Source organism: Meleagris gallopavo, chromosome 3 (genome assembly GCF_000146605.3).
Source record: "Meleagris gallopavo isolate NT-WF06-2002-E0010 breed Aviagen turkey brand Nicholas breeding stock chromosome 3, Turkey_5.1, whole genome shotgun sequence".
NCBI classification, from domain to species: Eukaryota; Metazoa; Chordata; class Aves; order Galliformes; family Phasianidae; genus Meleagris; species Meleagris gallopavo.
In genome coordinates this window covers 36,901,499-36,921,440 of record NC_015013.2, presented here as the reverse complement: position 1 = coordinate 36,921,440, position 19,942 = coordinate 36,901,499, and the positions used below count along the sequence as shown (strand labels likewise).

At 36.6% G+C, this 19,942-nt stretch overlaps 1 protein-coding gene across 1 annotated transcript in view; it reads left to right on the top strand.

Annotated features, from left to right (window-relative positions):
• Nucleotides 1-19,896, top strand: part of LOC104910224 (F-actin-uncapping protein LRRC16A-like) — a 28,282-nt gene extending 8,386 nt beyond the window's left edge. The window contains exons 5-11 of the mRNA XM_019614317.1: nt 220-290; nt 417-490; nt 5,301-5,376; nt 7,916-8,004; nt 11,977-12,071; nt 16,127-16,213; nt 19,772-19,896. Coding sequence (XP_019469862.1) covers nt 220-290; nt 417-490; nt 5,301-5,376; nt 7,916-8,004; nt 11,977-12,071; nt 16,127-16,213; nt 19,772-19,896 — 617 coding nt within the window. The remainder of the gene's footprint in view (nt 1-219; nt 291-416; nt 491-5,300; nt 5,377-7,915; nt 8,005-11,976; nt 12,072-16,126; nt 16,214-19,771) is intronic.
• Nucleotides 19,897-19,942: the final 46 nt, after the last annotated feature.

Sequence of the window (19,942 nt, the reverse complement as noted above, 5' to 3'; positions counted from 1 at the left end):
TTGGTAGGTGAAGGCACTATTTTAAGCTTTCTTGCAACCTGATGGGTATTACAAAGATAGGATAGTCTCAGTTTCTTTTAGTTTCGTTCAGCAGCACAATGGATTCCCTTCTGAGGGAAAAGGAGAGTGAGTTTTGAAAGGCTGGTTATATGTTCAAGTATGCTTTTAGATGTCTGTTGTTTTACTATTATGTTAAATATTCTCTTGTGTTGTTTCTAGGAGGCTTTTCACAGATGTATGCCTGTGTGTGTGATTGGCTTGGATTTCCATATAGAGAAGAAGTACAGTGGGTAAGTACATAACTTGTACTGGAGCTCATTTTAACTAAATGTACGAATGATGAAGGGACAGATAAATCATAATACTTTAGGGGAAAAAATAGGATAAATATGTATTTGATTATGTATTTTTAACAGGATGTTGACACAATTTATCTGACACAAGATACCAGAGAGTTGAATTTGCAAGACTTCAGCCATCTTGACCACAGGTAAATAATATATAATAATCATGCTAATACTTAGCAAACTTTCCTTATCCCTTGAATTGTCCTTCCACTAGAATTTGCCCGTCCTTGCTGAAGGGGGATAGTCCCATAAAAGCTGTTAAGTATCTGGACATCTGAAATGACCATCTATAGCTTTTATAGTTTTCAGAAAAAAAGATGCTGTTTTTGCACAAAGGCCCCATGAAGAGCACATTTTGTTTTGAAGATAAATATATCTTGCTATTGGAAGCACTCCAAAAAGTTAGCAGATAGTTATTATGATTATGTTTTTTTCCTGTGATGGTGGATATAAGTGCTCAAATTCAGCAGAGAATACATGCAACTACATCTGGCATGCAAAGCAAAAAAAGGAAATTAGGCAGCCTTTGCTTTACAGAATCTTTCTCATAGTGTATACGCTAAAGGAAATTACTTTTTTAGCAAGTCTGTAGAAGGTTTAAGTTATTCAGCTGAATCTCAGCCAGTAGTTTCTCCACTAACAAAAGATGCAATCAAAAATGTGTACTTCCAGAAAGGAAATAATTGAGGGTAATTTTACTGTGAGATGCTGAAACTTAGCAAAGTGTTGTATTTGGTTTACTGGATCGAGAACACTGGATTCTAAGAAAGCTGCATCTGAAGATATTTAAGTAAGAAGAAATGGAAAAGAGTCTTAATTAAAATCCATCGTTATACAAGAAAAATGACGGATTAAAAAAACTGTAAATAAGACAGTGTGTTTGTTTCTTCGAAGAGGCCCAAGGGAAGAATTAAGAATCTGTCTGAGATATTAAAATATTATAACAAAAAGGCTGAACTTGGAGGTAAGTAAATGAGAGTATTTTGGCACAGCATTCTTTGTAGTTGTAAGGTTGCTAGTATGTAAAACTTGCAAAAATATAAAGAAAAAAACAAACAAATATTCATATACTTACTCAGCTTCTGTGGTGATTTTCACAGTCACCATGGTTAATTCCATGATGAAGTTACTGCCTGTGTTGGATTATTCAGAGGTAACTCAGGCAAGACTACAGGGCTGCAACTAGTGCATGACAGCTGTATCCAAACACTGGTCAGTTAAGGATTGCTGAGAGAAGATAAGGAAAGGATTATTTGTGCTGGAGCCCACAGCATGAGAAAGACGTGGAGCTGTTGGTGCAGGTTCAGAAGAGGGATGCAAAGATGGTCAGAGGATTGGGCACCTGTCCTATGAAGAAAGGTTGAGTGAGTTGGAGCTGTTCTGTCTGAAGAAGAGAAGGCTCCAGGGAGACCTCATTGTGGTCTTCCACTGTCTTAAGGGGATTTATAAACAGGAGGGAAGCTGACTTTTTACACAGTTTGATAATGTTAGGATGGGGGGGAATGGTTTTAAAACAGAATGTTTGGATTAGATATTAGGATTAAATTTTTCGTGCAGAGGGCGGTGAGGCATTGGCAGAGCTGCCCAGACAAGCTGTGGTGCCTCATTCCTGGAGGCATTCAAGGCCAGGTTGGATGGGGCCCTGAGCAGCTGAGCTGGTGGGGGGCAGCCCTGCCTGTAGCAAGGGATTGGAGCCAGGTGGGCTTTAAGGTCCCTTCCAACCCAAACCATTCCGTGTTTCTATATCACAAGCAATGATGGAGTAAGAAACTAAGAACACTTAAATGTATTCTAAGTTGGAAGAGCTGAGAAGAACATGTGGCATTTTTGAAAAAACTGATTTAGAGCTATTCAACTTCAATAAAAAGTAAAAGTTTGAACAAGTTATGAGGAGTAAAAATACTACTTTTTAATGAAAAAATAGAAGAAGTGCTTTAAGTATTTAGCTCTTCAAAAGCGTTGGCTTTAGGAAAATGGAATTGTGAGTTTGTTGGTTCAGTGAATGTTTTAATTGAAGTATGATTTGCAAAACTCATGTCACCAAGAAAATAAATTTGTTGTTAATAGAATTTTTTTTTAAGTGTTGCATGATTATCTAAGTCCAAAGATTCAAAACAATTTTAGACCCACATATACACAGTAAAATCCATCTTCTTGTGGCATTTTCTTAGTACTGAGGCTGGAACTGAGAAAAAGGTTTTAGATTGAAATTTTCCAGAAAACAAAATTTTGTAGGAAGTCAAAAACATATGTTATTCAGTAAAAATACAAATTAGGTTCTGTAATCCCAGTGAATTCAACCACGTATTGCAAGTGTTTTGTCAGATACTTAGCAAAGTGAGAATACTTCAAATTAACAACATGTTTTGGACTTTGAGAAACTCATATATCTTGTCCACATAATTTTTGAGTTTACTGAAATTATGTGTTTCACACTATGTAGTAGCTCTGCAGTGAGGTAGGATGAGAACTGGATACACAAGCTATGCATTGCTAAAAATAAACAATTTGTATTTTTCCTAGTAAAGAATTTCTGTTAGAGGTCAGCATAGGATGGAATGAATTATAGATGAATTTAAATTCTCAGCATGTCTGACACTGAGAGTGCATAACATGGCTTGCCACATGGGAGCATGACTTCTGAGGTTTTATCTGAAGTTATATTGTGCTTTGAACCATATAATTGTATAACAAAAAAAAAACACCCTCAAAATAAATAGGGCTTGTTTAACTCTGCAGCACAATTTTCTTCTTTTGGATATGTTCTAGCATTCAAAAATTTGGACATTGAGAATAGATTGTCAGAAATGTGTGATTAGTTAGATTTTTATTTTTTTTTTCTTCGCACATTTAGATTTCCTGTCATCTTAAATACGCAGGGGGACAGAATTGTTGAAAAAATGTGCAGCCACTGGCAAAGCTTCAATGTTGTTAAAGCTTGGAGAGATTTTCTGCATTCCAGAAGAACAGAATCTGTTTTCATTTTAAAATGGCAAAGATTTACATTCTGTAAACCTTACTTTATTCTAGATGATAGTTTTGCAAGCAAACAAATACATGTGAGCTACTTAACATAACTTGGTGAAAGAAAGTTAGGAGGAGGCCCTGCTTTTGGAATTCAGTAGCGTAATTCTTTTTGTATTGCAAACTAATTCTGATCATTGTTAGTAAGATACGTAGGATTTAATAGAAATACAGTGGAAAAAAGCAGAATACCATTTTGAAAAGATAAGCTCCATGAGAAGTACAGTGAAGTTGGCAAGCTCAAAGCAACACAAGGAGTGGAGCTAAGTGCCGCAAGGACTGTCCTTGGTAAGAAGCACCTTCGAAAATTTAAAAGAAATGAAAAACTGTACTTTAAACTATATAGTTCCTCAGTAAAATCAGATTGTAAAATGAAGTTGTTCTTTGATAGGCCAAAGTATCCAGACAGAATATTACAGACAAGGCTGTTGTTCCACTATCTTCAGGCATGTGGGGTGGAAGGGCGGGAGGTGTGTGATATGCGGTTTTTTTAGCTGTTGGTATTACAGCTATGTCAGTATCTGTGTTTGTCTGAAGTTTGAAAAAAACAGGCCTTGGATACTGCAGAAGACTAAACTATTTAAAGATGAGAATTTGCAAATCAGCAGGCTTGATTTATTTTAAAAAATTCTCATCCTGCTGTAGCAGTCTCTTTAACTTCTTGAAAATGCAGCAGCTTTTCCCACTAAATCTAAACATCCCCGGGTCCTTCAGCTGTTTTCATCCCTGGCTTTGGGAGCAGAGGAGAGAAAAGGACAGCCTCAGGCACTCTCTGCCTGCAGCCTCCTCTTGCCCCCCCAGGGTACTTGCTGGTGTCTGGGGTAGCTTACCAGCTCCCTAGTAGTGTAACCACTTACACCCAGTCATTGCTGCTCATTGTCACTCTTTTCCTTTGAAGGAACAGCACCAATGGTGCTATCTGTCCCTAATAGGGGTTCCTATCATAGCATAAAGAGCACTGTTCTGCTGTTGTGTTGGTGGAGCCTTCAGTCTGTCTGGCATTTACCTTGATGAGGAAGAAGGAAAAGATGTGAGAAAGGTGCTGCGTTTTGTGTTTGGTGCAGATCCGTGCCTACCTGCAAATGTCCTGAATGGAGTGCTAGGGGTTGGTAGTGGCTTATAAAAGCTACTATTTTTAAATTTTTCCCCACAGAACATAGGCTTAGATAACTGTTTTTTGCTAGTCATATACATTTCATGTACACTACATCTCTTTGTTTCATTCTGAAGAGGTTTCTAGGTAATTGTTGAGGCTAACTGATCTGCCAGTGCTAAATGAATGATTCTGCTGGGTGTAGCGTGCAGACATGACATTTATCAGCATCTGTTATTGGTGAAGCTCAACAGAGGAAGAGCAGATCAAATTAAGAGGATTGGAATAAAGAAAATGAGAATAATTTAGAATTTCATTTGTGAAATCCCTTTTACAATTAGGTATGGTTTGTGCTGAAAGTTGCATTATCCTTTTGCAGGTCTCCTGCTTCCTTGGGGAATTTAACTATAGAGATGAGACAAGGAGATGTTCTCTAGAAGCATTCAGTCATGGGATTATATTAAATCATCAGTCTGCCAAAAAGCTTTTTAGCGTCACACTCAATTATAATTAGAGATGATTAAGAAGCTTAAATATGTCTCAGGATGAAGAAAAAGTAGGAATGGCAGCCCAGACAAATTTCTGTTTTAAAAATTTGTGCTAGAATAGATGTCAGTTGGCCAGTCAAAAATTTTTATTAAAATAAAGGCAAGACGCACAGCTGCTCACGGTGCTCTTATTTTGAGAATGCAGAGCTTTCTGTAATGGTGACAGCCGTCGATTAGCATTGCAGAGACAGAGGAAATTAGATACAGAAGAGCACTTCAGAGATTGTTTCAAATGACCAAAACTGACAGTTATATGAAATGTGTGTAAAAGTGTTTTTCTTTTTCTAGAGACTTAATACCAATAGTTGCTGCTCTGGAGTATAATCAGTGGTTTACAAAGCTGTCCTCCAAGGATCTGAAATTAGTAAGTAATAAATTGAAATGGTATACCAAGTTTTACCGGGCTCTGCTGTGTCTTGGATGATACTATTGCATTTTTCAAAGTGAACTCTTTTGGGTAAATAAGCTGGACAGTCTTATTTAAAAACTGATAATTGTTTTTCTGTTTATTATTTGAGGAAAACGTAAACAGTTGGATAGTTTTTTCATGCTATAGAAACACTACTGTGTGCCCATTTTGCCAAAATTTCACACAAATACATTTGGAAAAGTTTATTTGGCTATAATGGCCCATAAAACTAATCTGCCAGCTCACAGAAATACTTGCTGACTAAACAGGAAAAATTCTAAAGCAGCTAGAAGTATCTCTTTTTCTTCCACTTTTTTGGAGGTGGAAGAAAAATACTAGGAGTCTAGGTTGTTTTTTTCTCACATTATGAAACAAGTTTTGTTCTTAACTTTCATTGTATCTTGATTTTCTCCTGGTTGTTTGACACCAGCCCCTTTAAGTAATAAGTATGTAGTGACATGTTGCAGCTATTATTCAAAGAATCACAGAATCGTAGGGGTTGGACAGGATCTCTAGAGATCATGTAGTCCAACCCATTGCCAAAGCAGGTTCCCTACTGCAGGTCAACAGGTAGGCATCCAGGCAGGTTTCGAATATCTCCAGAGATGGAGACTCCACAACCTGGCTGGGCAGCCTGCACCAGTGCTCTGCCACCCTCGCAGTAAAGAATGTTTTTCCTCATGTTCATATGGAACTCCCCAAGTTCCAGTTTGTGCAAATTGCCCCGTGCTCTGTTGCTTGGTACCACTGAGAAGAGCCTGGCCCCATCCATCCACTTAACTCCTGCCTTTAGATATTTATAAGCATTGATAAGTTCCCCACTCAGTCTTCTTTCACAGCAGCATTGTTTTTGTAAAGAAAAAAGGGAGCAAATCTAAACAAGCTGAACTACTGAAGAAAAGGCCGAGAAAATCAATAGTAAATGTAAAATGTAAAATCACTACTAAATGTAGTATATTTTCATATGTTTTAATATTTTTACCAAACCTGAAAATTAATACTTAGGGGTAGAATTAGTGGTTTGAGAAATGCTTTCTCTGTTGTTTTAACATTTTGTTTGTTTTAATGTAATATGAGCTTTAGGGAGATTTTTTAACAACTTCTAATGCAGAAAACAAACCTTATCAGTCTTGAAAGTGCATCAATAGTAATAAAACAATTGTCCATGTATTCAAATTTGAATTAAAAATGTCAGAATAATATAAAACTGGACAGTAAATCCATGCCACAGGGATTCTGCTTAGGGTCAATATGAGGTCAGACGTATCCAGAGGCCATTGAATCTGTCGTACTTGGTGAGTCTCACTCTGACATTGTGTTTGATAGACATGATCTGTAGTGTTTTTACAGTCCATGCATGAAACTTTCCACTTGCAGTCACAGTGCTGTAGTAGCACTGTGATAATATTCTGAATTACAAAAATATGGAAGGCAAGGATAGAATTGGAGAAAATTGGCTGAACTGCCATCTTTAGAAAGCATTGTCATCTTTACTGCGAAAAGGATTTCACGTGTGTGCTAGAGCATTATTTTCTTTTTTAGGAGTTTCAACTAGTTTAAAAGAATCCTAGAAAATGCCAGGCTGCTCTTAGAGATAAAGATATCCCAAGTGTGAATGCCAAACTGTCATTTTTAGAGTGGGTAACATAGAATAGTTTCAGCAGTTCATGATCACGACTGAAGTTCTACTTTGGACTTCATATGAATGTGGGATGGTATATGCTGTGAAAAAAAGACAAATTAAGAAGCAAACTAAGATATTAGAATAAAAGGTGAACAAAGTTCACTGTATGGCCTTTAAAACATCGAAGTTTTATCCCCAAGCATGGCAAGCAAACTATTTTGTTACATTTTGTTCATAGTATTTGCAAATGCCTCTGCAAGTTCTAAGATCCAGCAGCAGTAACAGTCATGAGATGTGATTTATTCTGTGTAGGCTGGGAGAGCTCCTACAGAAATTTACTCACCCTTAAGCATTAGTTCCTGAGCAGTCTTTGGACCTGCAGCTAAAGTGCTCTTACTCTTGATTTTATTATTATTATTATTTTTTTCCTTTTCTTTGTCTTATAACATCTTTCTCTGTGTTTAGCTGACATTTCTTGTCAGGTTTTATTTTTCATTCCATTAGTTGCTATTTTCTTCTGAGAGATTAGTATCTATATGAAGAAGAGTTCTTTAAAAATTAACTGTGTGTTTTCTCTGCACATAGGGTCTGCAGTTTTTTGTTTTGTTTTGTTTGTGTTTTCTACTATTATTGGACTAATTCTGCCCTTAGGTAGCCAGTTTCATAAATCGGTTGCTTTTAGTCTACCTCTTGTTTCTCTAGGTCTTTTCCAGATGTTGTCATCTGACTCTCCCTGAGATGTTCCTGGTATTCTTAGTTATTACATAAGTATGAGAAGAAGCAGTTCATGACCTGGATCCTGTTATGATGTATAGCTTATAACTAAACAACCATATGTTCTTTAACACTGTTCTGTCTTTTCTGTGGCAGTCCACTGATGTCTGTGAGCAGATTCTGCGAGTAGTGAGTAGGTCCAATCGATTGGAAGAACTGGTATTAGAGAATGCTGGGCTTAGAACGTAAGTAATTTCTTGAAAATATTGCATTAGTTACTGCTTACTCCTAGGAAAAAAAAAAAAAAAGATGTGTGATGTGTATTAGCCGGAGTGTTAGAGAAACTCATGTTCAATGTTTAGCTTGTTCTGAGGAGTTGCAAGTCACGGGCCTGTCATCAAGTTTTTCAGAGATTCCTCGTAATCCAGATAATCCTTATAGACTGGTGTTTGTTAGATTCTGCTTGGAGAATTGGGTTAAGTGAAGAAGAATGAATTGGATAAGTGCATTAACCCTAAATTAACTCACGCAGTTTCTCTCTGAGCAGTGTTACCAATAGAATTATGAACAAAAGTGACGGGGATTTTGTTAAAATGCCTATTATTCCATCTTGGATAACAGATACAGCTTCATTCCCAAGAAGGTTTTTTTTCTTTTTGTGTATTGCATTTGTGGTGTTGTAGTAATGTAATAATACTACTATGTTATTAACTTATTTTTAAAGGAGGAATAAAGTAGATGATTAATTTTAGTCCTGGCGTGTAGTCTAAATACAGCGAGTTAAGCCTAGGTGTTTCTTTTCTTCAGAGCAAACAGATGCAAAGTTGAAGTTACAAACTAGCCTGGATGAAGTATCTGTGGCTTGTTATAGTGTTAAAGTAGCATCCAAGACCATGTGGACAAGATAAGCTCTAGTGTTAATGAATTTTTGTACTTATAAATAAAACAGTGGAAAAATCAGAGAAGCTAAGCATTAAACTGAAGAAAAAAATAAGAGAAAAAAGCACGGGGAAGTTATGTGGTATTCTTTTTTTTGCCTCTACTTTTTTTTCCTTTTTCTTTTTAATTTAAATTGGTTTAGCATTGAAATATGTTTAAAAGAAAGCTACCTAACTGACTCAGGAAAGTTGTGGTGGAGGTTGGAATTACACCCAAACTTCCCGATCACAATGTCTTTAGTAGCTATTTTTCAACCATAAACAACTGATTTTGATCTTGTTTTTCCTGCACTCTGTGCCATGAGACATAATGCTAATCACAAATATTAAAAGATACATTGACTACCTTTGTACACTGTCTACATTAACTTCTAACAGTTGGATCTGTTTTCAGTTTTAATAGGACTTGACAGATAATCAACCTATGACTTTGGTTTTTGTGCCTCCATCTACGTGCATGGTATTTGGCATTTTGCCCTGGTGTGCATCTGCTGTGCTCAGCACTGTCTGTCTGTTTTTGTCAAGGATACGTTTGTCAATTTTGCCAGTTATCATATCTGCTTGCTAGGAGAAAATCCTATTGTTACTGGGCATCTTTGCAGAGCTTATAGACCAGTCACTTTTAATGAGTTGTGACAGACTGCCAGACAAGTGTTGAGAAAGATCTAGTGAAACACAACAGACCAGTTGTTGAGATAGACCTACCAAGAACAATGCTTCCAGAGACACCTGAGCAGTTGCATGAGTGTATTTTCTCCTGTAGCGGGGTCAATTTAAGATGATTCCATTCTTTTCTACCTCCAGCCATTCATTTCTGTTATGTGATATGGGATGTAGCTCCATAAAAGACTGTCATCTTTCCAGCTGATGGGACTACAAGCTATCATACAGTTACAGCGGTAGTAAGGATGCAGGACCTAAGGAAATGTAGACTTGCTGTTGGGAAAAGCGTGCTGTCAAAAAAAGCCCCCTGTCTAATAAGATTTCTGCCAGTTTAGGTGTTCTTGAAAATTTTATGCCCATTGCTATTTCTTTTACAACTTAAAGGATGCAGTCTAGATTATTTTGGATGTCTTCGATGAAAAAAAAAAAAAAGAGGATATAAATGTCTTGATAAGTGTTAGGATGCTAATTGAGGTAGGTGATATCCAGATTTCAGTGAGTGGATAATAATTTAAGGTGATCTGAACAAATGAGTTTGAAAAGAGAATTATATCTGTTTGCTGCTTTAGAGAAATAGAGGACCATGCAATTATCAGAAGATTCATTTCTGTGAAATTGCAAGGTGGAGTCTCCAGTCTGAAAAAGCCTATTTGCAGGAGCTGGTGAAAATTATTTGTTCGTTGTGCTTCAACAGTCTGAAGTCTGACAGGCAGACTGTCCCTATTGCCATCTGCACTAACCACTGCCACCGTGTCCCAGGGGGAGTGGCTGCGATAACAGGGAGAATAGACATGTCTGTTGATGATATGAGGAGGGCCTCTGACAGATTCTGCAGCTCGTCTTCCCCTGCTGGATAGGCTCTGAATGTCCTTGCATGTAATCATGTTAGTCCCTACTACACACATCCTCTATTTTTCTATTACAGATATGTTGTCTAGTCTGATCTTCAGACTAGACTAGTCTGATTTTTGTCTGAGATTTCCTGGTCTGTGCTATTCTTACCACTGGTGAAATATTCTTCCTCTCTCATATGTGTAGTTATATCAGACTTTTTAAAAGCTTTACCTCCAAGCCTGAATGACCGTCAGTATCTAGAATGTTGGAAAATAGGTGCCCTACAGGAGATGTACTAGTAGTCATCTGCAGGAGCAGCAGCAGATAGCAAAGGAGGATACCCTGAGGTCTGTCAGGTGGCACAAATTTAAGTCCAGAGTTGTTGACTGTCTGTGTTCACATAAGGACATAGGATAAGAATATTTGTTCTTTAGAATAAGAATATGATATAAAGTTTCAAAGGGGAGCTAAAATTTCCTGGAGCACCTCTACTTGAGTACACCTTGCAACAACAGATAGCCAAAAGCTATTGAGGTTATCCCTATCTGATCTCTGCTCTTTTTCAGAGTACAGAAAATGTTGCTACCTCCACTGTAATTCTCAGCACACAGGCTGGCAGCTCTTGTGATAGGAAGGGTCTGTCCCAGGGAAAAGGAACAGTATTAATTACCATTCTTTTAGTACTGTATCCAGTAGTTCTCTTAACACTGCCCTCCAGGAGGTAAGATACTGTACTTTGGAGCAGAGAGAGAAGGATGCTGGGAGGAAGCTCAAGGAATATTATTTGATTCCTACCTCTTTTCCTAACTTAAATAAAGTAAAACCATTGAAAGCATAGTGTGCTTCACAGAACTGCACAACAGATTTAGTCTCTTAATACATAAATGCTTTCCAGCAGGTACAAGGATGGGTTTGTGAAATTAACATAGAGCTGGTAAGAACCCACAGCCTTGTGACGTGATATGTGGAAAATGATTCCATCAGAGTCTGGTGATGTGATCATGTAAGAAAACCCAAGCTAGCTTTAAACTTTATGCTGTGAGTACGGTAGTCCAGTGACAGCAGAATGTGCTCAGAGAGGGCAGCATTCCCTTATCTCTCAAGTGGATTTGGAACACAAGCAGGTCATGCTCTCCATCTACATACTATATTTGCGTACACAACCCAATACACCATCATCTCCCTCAGCTCACGTTTCTGGGACTGTGATCAACCCTGATGCTTCTCGTTGTAAAATGAAGAAAGCAGAGAACAGTTTTTCAATGTCCTGCTGTTCTTTGAGAGAGTTATTCCTGCTATTTTACAAGATCACAATAGTAATGCTGTGTTGATTCTATGGTATGTTGCAAAGCCCATTTATTTGACGGAAACTTGCTACAAGTTAGGGGGAGGTGTCAGAATTTGGCTTTGTGAGTGAGGGAGATAATGCTATGCAAGTTGATGTATGTATCCCACCTGTGCACGATGAGGAGGAGATGTGGTTGAGTTCTAAGTTATTTAAAATTAACCCATATTTTATACGTTTAGATCTTTATCAAAAGTAGCTTGAGCTTTGATTGAATGCTCTTTAGTATCTTAAATCAGAGAATAAATAAATATTAATATAACCTGCTTTGAAAGACAGTAAATTAGCCAGATAAGCATTGTTTAATAAGACAAAGAATCAATAGTGTAAGTTGGCTATTTCTGTCTAGTAATCCCTTGACACTTTTAAGCCTCTGAACATACTTTTGACAGAGGAGATAACAGAATTCTCTTTCCCTCTGTATTCTTTTCTTGCAGAGATTTTGCACAGAAACTAGCCAGTGCCCTATCCCATAATCCCAACTCAGGACTCCATACAATCAACCTTGCTAGCAATCCACTTGAAGACCGAGGTACTGTAACGTCAATGTTTTCCTCTTTCTGCAGATGTATTGGGGGATTACCTCTGCTCCATTCAGCTTTGCCCAAATAACAAGATACTGTTCTGTCTGCAATGCTATTGTGAATGTCTGTTGTGCACAAACGACTGAGAATTGCTATTCTTTTTGATTAATACGTTTCCATTAGCTTAAGGAGAAGCATTTAAATGTCTTAAACCATCCATGGATTTCATTAGATTTCATTACACTTTCATTGAGGTATCTTTTAAAGGAAGATAGAACAGAATGAATGTTTAGAGCTAGAAAGAAAAGAAAATGGTGTATATTTTTAAAAGCAATACAATGAATATAAGATGAAGTGCAAGACAACTTTATTGCTTGGACTGTATTTTCTGGGATGTTTTGCATTTTATTTCAGCTATAACCTCATAGTTAGATCTGGTTTTGAAGCAGTTTCTTTATCAGCTTTGTTCTAGTCTGTAGTGTTGCCAGTTTTTCACAGTGCTCTGTAATACTGGCATAGCTGGCATCCTTATGTAGCTAAGGATTGTTGACTCTGCAAGATGAAAAATAAAACTGAACAGCCTACCTTTCCTCCAGCTAGGCACTGCTAGGCGTGATTTCAGTGCATATCAAGTCAAGTCATTCCCTTCCCGTCTACTCTCTTTTCACTTGGAGCATTTATTTTTAAAATAAGGTTACATTCTTTCAGTCTGGTGTTGACCCTTCAGTGCTGCCCACGTGAGATTTCCATTTGATTCATTTAATACATTCCAAGCACGCAGTGTTCTTGGGATCAGACTACCTTCTGCTGCTTTTGGGCTAGAAATAAAATAGGAATTTTATGCAGTGAACCTTTTCTTATTTCATTTGGTTTATGTGGAGGAGATTTTCTGTCTTTTGTCTGACATGATTCAAAATGGAAAAGCTGTTCATTTTGGTTACAACCAGATTCAAAATGCTGTTAATACAGAATTTTGTAGGTATGTCTCCTTTTACTCCATTTCAACTAGGGGGGAGAAAGATGCGAAGAGTATTTTTCCTCTTCCTCTTTTGTATCTCTTCTCCTTTTGGCTCAAAGTAAGTTTGAAAACATTTTTGCTTTTAACTTATTCAGGGTAGTTGTTCATTTAAAACTGTTCACGTGACCTGCTAAGCTCTTCTGACTACCCTTGGTGCGGTTCCTGAAAACTCTTTAGCAGAAGCCAATGTTTTGCTGTACAACATTATTATTACTGTGTGCCATAGGGATAGCTGCATTATTCTGGATTTTCAGTTTTAAGTTGAAAAAAAATGTCTGCCACATTGTTGAATCTACTTTTGAAGAAGCGTATTTAGATTGTGCTTTATGAAAGGCTTTTTAAAAAATGACTTTTTAAATCATGCAAGGTTTTTTTTCTAATTTAAGTATATTGGTGTGAGTACTAACTTTGCAGTGAAGTCATGCTTTCGAGACCTTTTGAATAGCTACATACAAGATTAAAACAAAGGAAATGCAGAAGATACTAATTGGAGAAATTTGTAGAGGTTTATCATTATGTCAGTGTCTTTTATCATATGCAATTAAAGTTTGACCTTTTTGTTAGAGAATCAGCTAAGTTATATGGGTGCTGGAAAATAAATTAACTGTAATTGCAATATGCAAATATTTTAAAGAAGGATTTACCTATTCTGTGATCTGATATCCACTGAATGAAAATGAAATTTGACTTCATTAAACAGATGAGGCAGCAAGCTTTCCTCAGGTAAAAGCTGGTATAATGGAGATTCGTGATAACATGCATATTTTGGAAAAAATCTCTTAACACGTTACCTCTCCAGGAACAAGGAATGCAAGAAAATTATAACGCAGTTCTAAGGGGAACAAGACAGGACAGTGTGAATAATGGGAAAGAATCTATCCTTGTCCATTGTTTGGACCAATAAGTTGTTGTATACCATTGAATATCAAAAAGTAGAAGCACTGTATTATTAATGCAGCGTTCTGTAGTCAAGTGACATGAGAAGAGTGTTCTTTTTAGCTGAGACACAGGGCCTGGCTTCAGCTGAAACATTAGTTTGAATGATATGATCTTGCACTGAGATCAGCCTCTTAATTTATGATTGGCAGCTCTTAATGGTACTGTCAATATTTGTGAGTCTAACACGTGGAAAGTTTGTTATTAATTTTAGTTTTAAAATCTAGACATGCTGTAGTGATGGAAGCTTTGCTTTTGGCTTTACTGGCATCAGAATCTCATTTCTTATTTTCTGAAAAATTGTGCAAACCAAATAAGCTCAAGTCTGGGAATACTCAAAATCAAATCTGTGTGCCTGGATGCAGTGAAGTTTACTTCTGCTATTAGAGCTCAGCTCTGTTGAGATCAGCAAAAAGAGAGTGTCTGAGTTATCAAAAGTAGTTTTGCTTTTCTGCATCTCATTTCCCTAGCTTAAAACTCAGTGGTATTTCTTCTCCAATGCTAGTAAGATGTTTAAATTATTCAGCTTGGTTGGAGTGATAAATGTTAGCTAAATGGAAAGATGGAGAGGTAAAATTATTTGCTGTGCCTCTTACCCAAAATACTTTGCAACAAAAATTACTCTGGTGGTGTCCTTAGTGATTCTCTTTGTACTCATTTTTCTTCGCTTTTGCCAGCGGAACTCTACCTTGAGTTTGAAAAGTATGTATTGTGACTAAGCCAGCTCAACAAAGATGAATGGTCATGCACAGAATTTAAATTGAGGCAATCTTATGAAAGGCTGATCCTTCTTCAGAGGAGCCAAAAAGTTTTTAGTTTTTTGTTCTTAAGTAAGTGGATCTAGGAATGAAAATTCGGTTGATAAGACTTGATGTGTTCCTGCAGAAGGTTGAAGACGCTGTTACCATTACAATATGCAGTAAATGATGGCAAAGCATTATCAATCTAATATTTTGGCAGTGTAAATAAAACACAGCATGTTGTTTTAAGCTGCGTGGAAGTTGCACCTCTGACCAGCCTATACAACAGGCTTTTACACAAAGGGTTAAAAAAACTCCTGCAACTTTTACATCTGTAATGTAGCTGCTCTTCTATTATTTATGGCAGTAAACCATGATAGAAGCAGAGTACACACATCTATGTGTCATAATACTGGACTCTTTGGTGTCTGCTTATGTGGAGAACGGCATCGGCTTTTTTATTTAATTGTGTTTTGGAGCAAGGAAAAGGCTTTGCTCATGTCTCCCTTTTTCTTGCTAAGCAGTTAGAGGAACTGTTTTTCATGCTCAGGTTAAGATTTGACTTTTTGTGTGGATTTACTCCTATAATAAATATTTCATGAACTCATTCAATCATTTTTTTAGGATGTGCCCTCTTAATCATATTTCAGTCCTTTTCTTAAATGGGGAATTAAATTTATTGAGTGTTGAACTTGGATACACTGAGAAAGCACTTAAATGAAAAGAACATTGTTTTCTTTTGTTGGATTTGTGCTGAGGTAGTCAGTATCCCAACACATTTTTACTGTTTGGAATCTCAAACAATTCAAGCATTTCCAAATCTGTGTACTAGCTGGTAACCTACAGGCTGCTGGAATGAAGTGAGATAAGTGGCCATTATAGCTCAGTGGAGGTTTCAGGTTTTCAGGGCAAATCTATACCTGTATTGTAGTTTCTTTTATGTGAATTGGATGTTCTTCCACATAAATATTTCAGCTCCCTGGTGCATATCTGTGTTTTTTGAACAACATCTGTATTCCTTTATTTAATAAAGAAGAGGTTTAGTTGCAGAAGAGAGGCTGATGTTGGCTACCATGTACATCTCTCTTCCTTTCAAGACAAAAGTTTTGAAGTTTCATGTGAACTGCTGTTGTTGGGTGTTTGTTTATTTTATATATATATTTTCTGACTGAAGCATAAATCTTTCAGAATATCTCACATGCTAAATGTTGGACATGTATAATAAATTCCCTTCGACTCCCTCTCAGCTGCGTGTGTGTCTCACGCAGTTTATAAACTACTTAGATGCTTGGAAGGGCTTGGAAAAGCTGGAACCACATTGTTGAACTGACTTCCTGAGAACTTCCACTTTCTCTTTGCTCCCCAACAGGTGTATCATCTCTAAGCATCCAGTTCGCCAAACTTCCAAAGGGACTGAAACATTTAAATTTATCTAAAACCTCCTTGTCACCTAAAGGTATGCTCTATAAATATGCATATTTTCCTGTTGTTAAAGTTTCAGGCTTTCATCTTAATAATACCTTTTGTTATGAGGTTATAAAGTCGTCCATTCTGTTACTGATTCATATATGTATTTTAAACAGTGCAGCTGCTTTTTTACATCCCTGAGTTTACTATTTGGGTGCTGTACCCCATCCGATTTTAGAAAACTCTTACTTGTCCCTCGTGTGAGGTGGAACCTTTACCACAAAGAAAGATTTAATTTAAAATTGCAATAAATGTTACATTTTATTTAAGCATCTGAGGCAAAACTGTGTGGGGAATTTTCTAAACAGCATTTGGAAAACTGCTCAAATGTTTTTCATGCAATTATTTCACTTGACTACTTCATGAAATCAAGTGTTACAACAAAAGCTGTTAATTGATTTGCCCTGAGTAGAGACTGCTTTGTTTTATAATTTGCACACTTCTGACTTGATGTAGTAATTGAAATAGATGCATATTTTTAGCATAATACTGAAACATACGTCTGAAACTTACAGGTTTTTGTCATTGATGTTTTACATATAGTAGACCCAGTAATCTCTTTAACAGAATGGATCAAACCAGATTCTTCAGAGTAGTGCTAAAAAAAAAAAAGCATTATCAGTATTAACAGTATTTTTTCAGGTGATGTTGACCTGAAAAAGGTAACTGAAGTGCAGTCAATGAAGGACATCGTAACCTAGGATAAGAGATGTAACCCATGCTCTTTTATCCTTTTAATTACTGCTCTGTGAAGATTCTGTGTTCTTTCTCCTAAGCTTTAGGAATTGACCTGGAGGAATATGAGTGTGGAGAAGGGTTTTTTGATGTTGTTTTTAGTGAGTGTTCTGTAGCTCTAATAATGTTTAACTAGATAGTAAGCCCTACAGTGAATTTATTCAGTCATCATTTTCATTAGAAACACTTCTGGAAAAAAATGTTTTTTCTTTTTTCCACTGCTAACTCCACTTTTAGTGATAAGCAATTGGTTAAGAAACTTAACTAGCTTTACACGTACTCTTGAGAATACATGTTCATTAATTTCACAGAAAATCGTGTAATTCTCGTATGTTTATTCACCCTGTACTTTTCTTCATGTGCTATGAATGATTTCATCAACTCCTTGATAGTTTAGTCAAGAGAATATTCTAGCTGCACATTTGCCTCTAGAAAGAATAAATGCCAGCTTGATGAAACTCACCAACAAAATTCTTGCCAGTAAAAATGAATTTTGAGGTTATGAAAATAATTAGAAAGATTTTTAACATTCCTTGTAAAGATAATTTTTGAACAAAAGCTGAAAATATATTCCAACATTTCTACTACTGGCCTCATGTGAATCCTAGTCCAGATGGTATAATCCACCCTAGCCTTCAAATATCTATTCTCTAAAGAGCAGCATGTCACAATGAATATTGTTGGATGGGAGCTTTTCAAAATTCCATTTTAAAAGTATAGTGAAGTCTTAAATCTGGAATTGTTATAGCTCTCTGTACATGAAGATTTTCAGCTTTGCATCTTTGCTTGTCTGCAAAGCAGTCTGTGTTATCCAGTTTTTCTTTAATGTAAGAAGGCAGTACTGAATTGCTTTTTAACTTGGAAGACTATTTTGTAACTTGGAATATTGAGAGCTTTTTTCTATAGCTGGGAGAAGCCTGGCTTTATCGATTTCAGAAATTCTGTACAATCCCACACTGGTTTTGACCTTATTTTAAAAGTGCTTTCTATTCAAAATTAGTTTCTAATAAGTTTCTAGGACTGACAAGTGAAGTTCAGGTGGTAACTTCCCAGCTGATCTTTCTTCAACTATTGTATCTCAAGGTTCCTAAGAGCCATTAATACTCTGAGCCTCCTGAGAGCAGTAGCAGAGTATGATAGATTGTCTGCAAGTGAAAGTGAGATTACTGTCAAAGTATAGAACGAGGTAGGTGAAGTTCAAACAAAAGTATATTGATTTGAAGAATCCGGTTAAGTGGAAAAATTTAGTATCCTCATTCAAAGACAGGAACGGATTTTCTGAACCTGAGCCAAAGGCTAATTAAAAAGAATCCCTTATTTGTATCATTTGGATGAAGACTTCAGTGATGTGTCCAATTTTGAGTAGTTGAACTGTTTTAAACATGATAGAAACATTAACATTATGGATTGTTTTATAGCTATTCTTCCCCAAGCTCAGTCACAGTTTCTGAATTCTCAGAACTGTTGTTCAGTAGTATATGCTGAGCTGTTCATACTATATTGCATTCATTTCTACTTGTTGCTTATAAATGTTACTGAGAAGACTTACTAAAGGGGATCTAGAATATCAAATTCTAGTAGTTAAATAGGACTTTGAGATCTTTCAAGTTTCAAAAAGTTATCATTTGCTCGTTACCTTTATGGATAATGTATAGATTCAATAATGCAACATTAAGATAAATTACAGTGAACAGAAATGTTTCAAGACTTGGCAAAGACATCATTGTTCTCCACTTCTTTTGAGTATCAAAAATCTCCTAAAGCCACTAGCTACTAACAGGAGAGACTCTCTTAATATCTGTAAGCTTGGAAAACTAAAGCACTGCCTAGTGTGTTTTGGTTTCCAGTGACTTGCTAGCTGCTTCTTCCAATGGTAAACCCATTTTCTAATAGTTTTTAAATGAAGAATGCATGTGTTCTATCTGCTGAATGCCAGTTCACCTTGACTGATCAGGAGCTTTGAGAAATTGCACTGTAATGTATTACAGATGGAAACACCTGCCTGCTTCATTCTTTTGCCTAGGCATTTATGAGAAAATCACTGTTTGCTAAAGTTCACAGTGATGCAGGCAGTGATAGTCATCTACGATAAATTAAGAACTTTGTAATAAATTACAAGGGTCCTCAGGTGAAAATTAGTTTTGCTGGAAATAGCCACATCCTAATTTGTACTTGGAAAAGCTGAAGAACTTGGGAACTTGTTCTCAACATGAGCTTTTTAATTTTAACGAAAAAAATATCTATTTTTTTTATCAACAGGAAATGATTGTCTTTATGCATCTCTTGATACTTTAATTAGCTAGCTATTTTTTTTCTGAAATTACAGGCAAATGCATAATTGAAGTATTTTTAACTTCTATGTCTTGTCAGTTGCTTTTGAAGTTCTGGCAAATTATACTTGTTAATGTGCTTGATCTTCCACAGATACTTTTATCTAAATATTATTGTTTGTGAGAGGACAATGTCTGAGCATTATTACGTGAAATCTGTTTTTAAAATCTGTTACAAAATATGGTTGCACATTTAAAGCCACTGCAGAGATGGCAGAAAGATTTCTTCCTGAAACTCAGGATGTGTAGCTCGCTGAGGCCTGTTTTATCAGAGTCAGGGAGCCCAAACTAAACCAGGACTTTTATGACAAAAAGATGTCTTGTATCTCCCTGGTGATCTGTATTCCTCCCTTGTAGAACAGTGATGGTAACAGGAGGCCATTAAAAATTCTGTGACTGTGTTCACTGGAATTGTGCTTTTGCAGGGTCTCTGCTAGTCCTGTGTGGTGCTGGATAAGGTGAATACTGACCTTTTCTTGCAGGGGTGAACAGCCTTTCCCAGTCACTGAGTGCCAACTCGCTGATAGCGAACACGCTCGTCTATCTTGACCTCTCAGGGAATGCTCTCCGTGGGGATGATCTCTCAGTAAGCATCTCACTGTTCTAATTTATTGTTAGAAGAAAGGCCATTTCATTTACATTCTTTTTTTTTT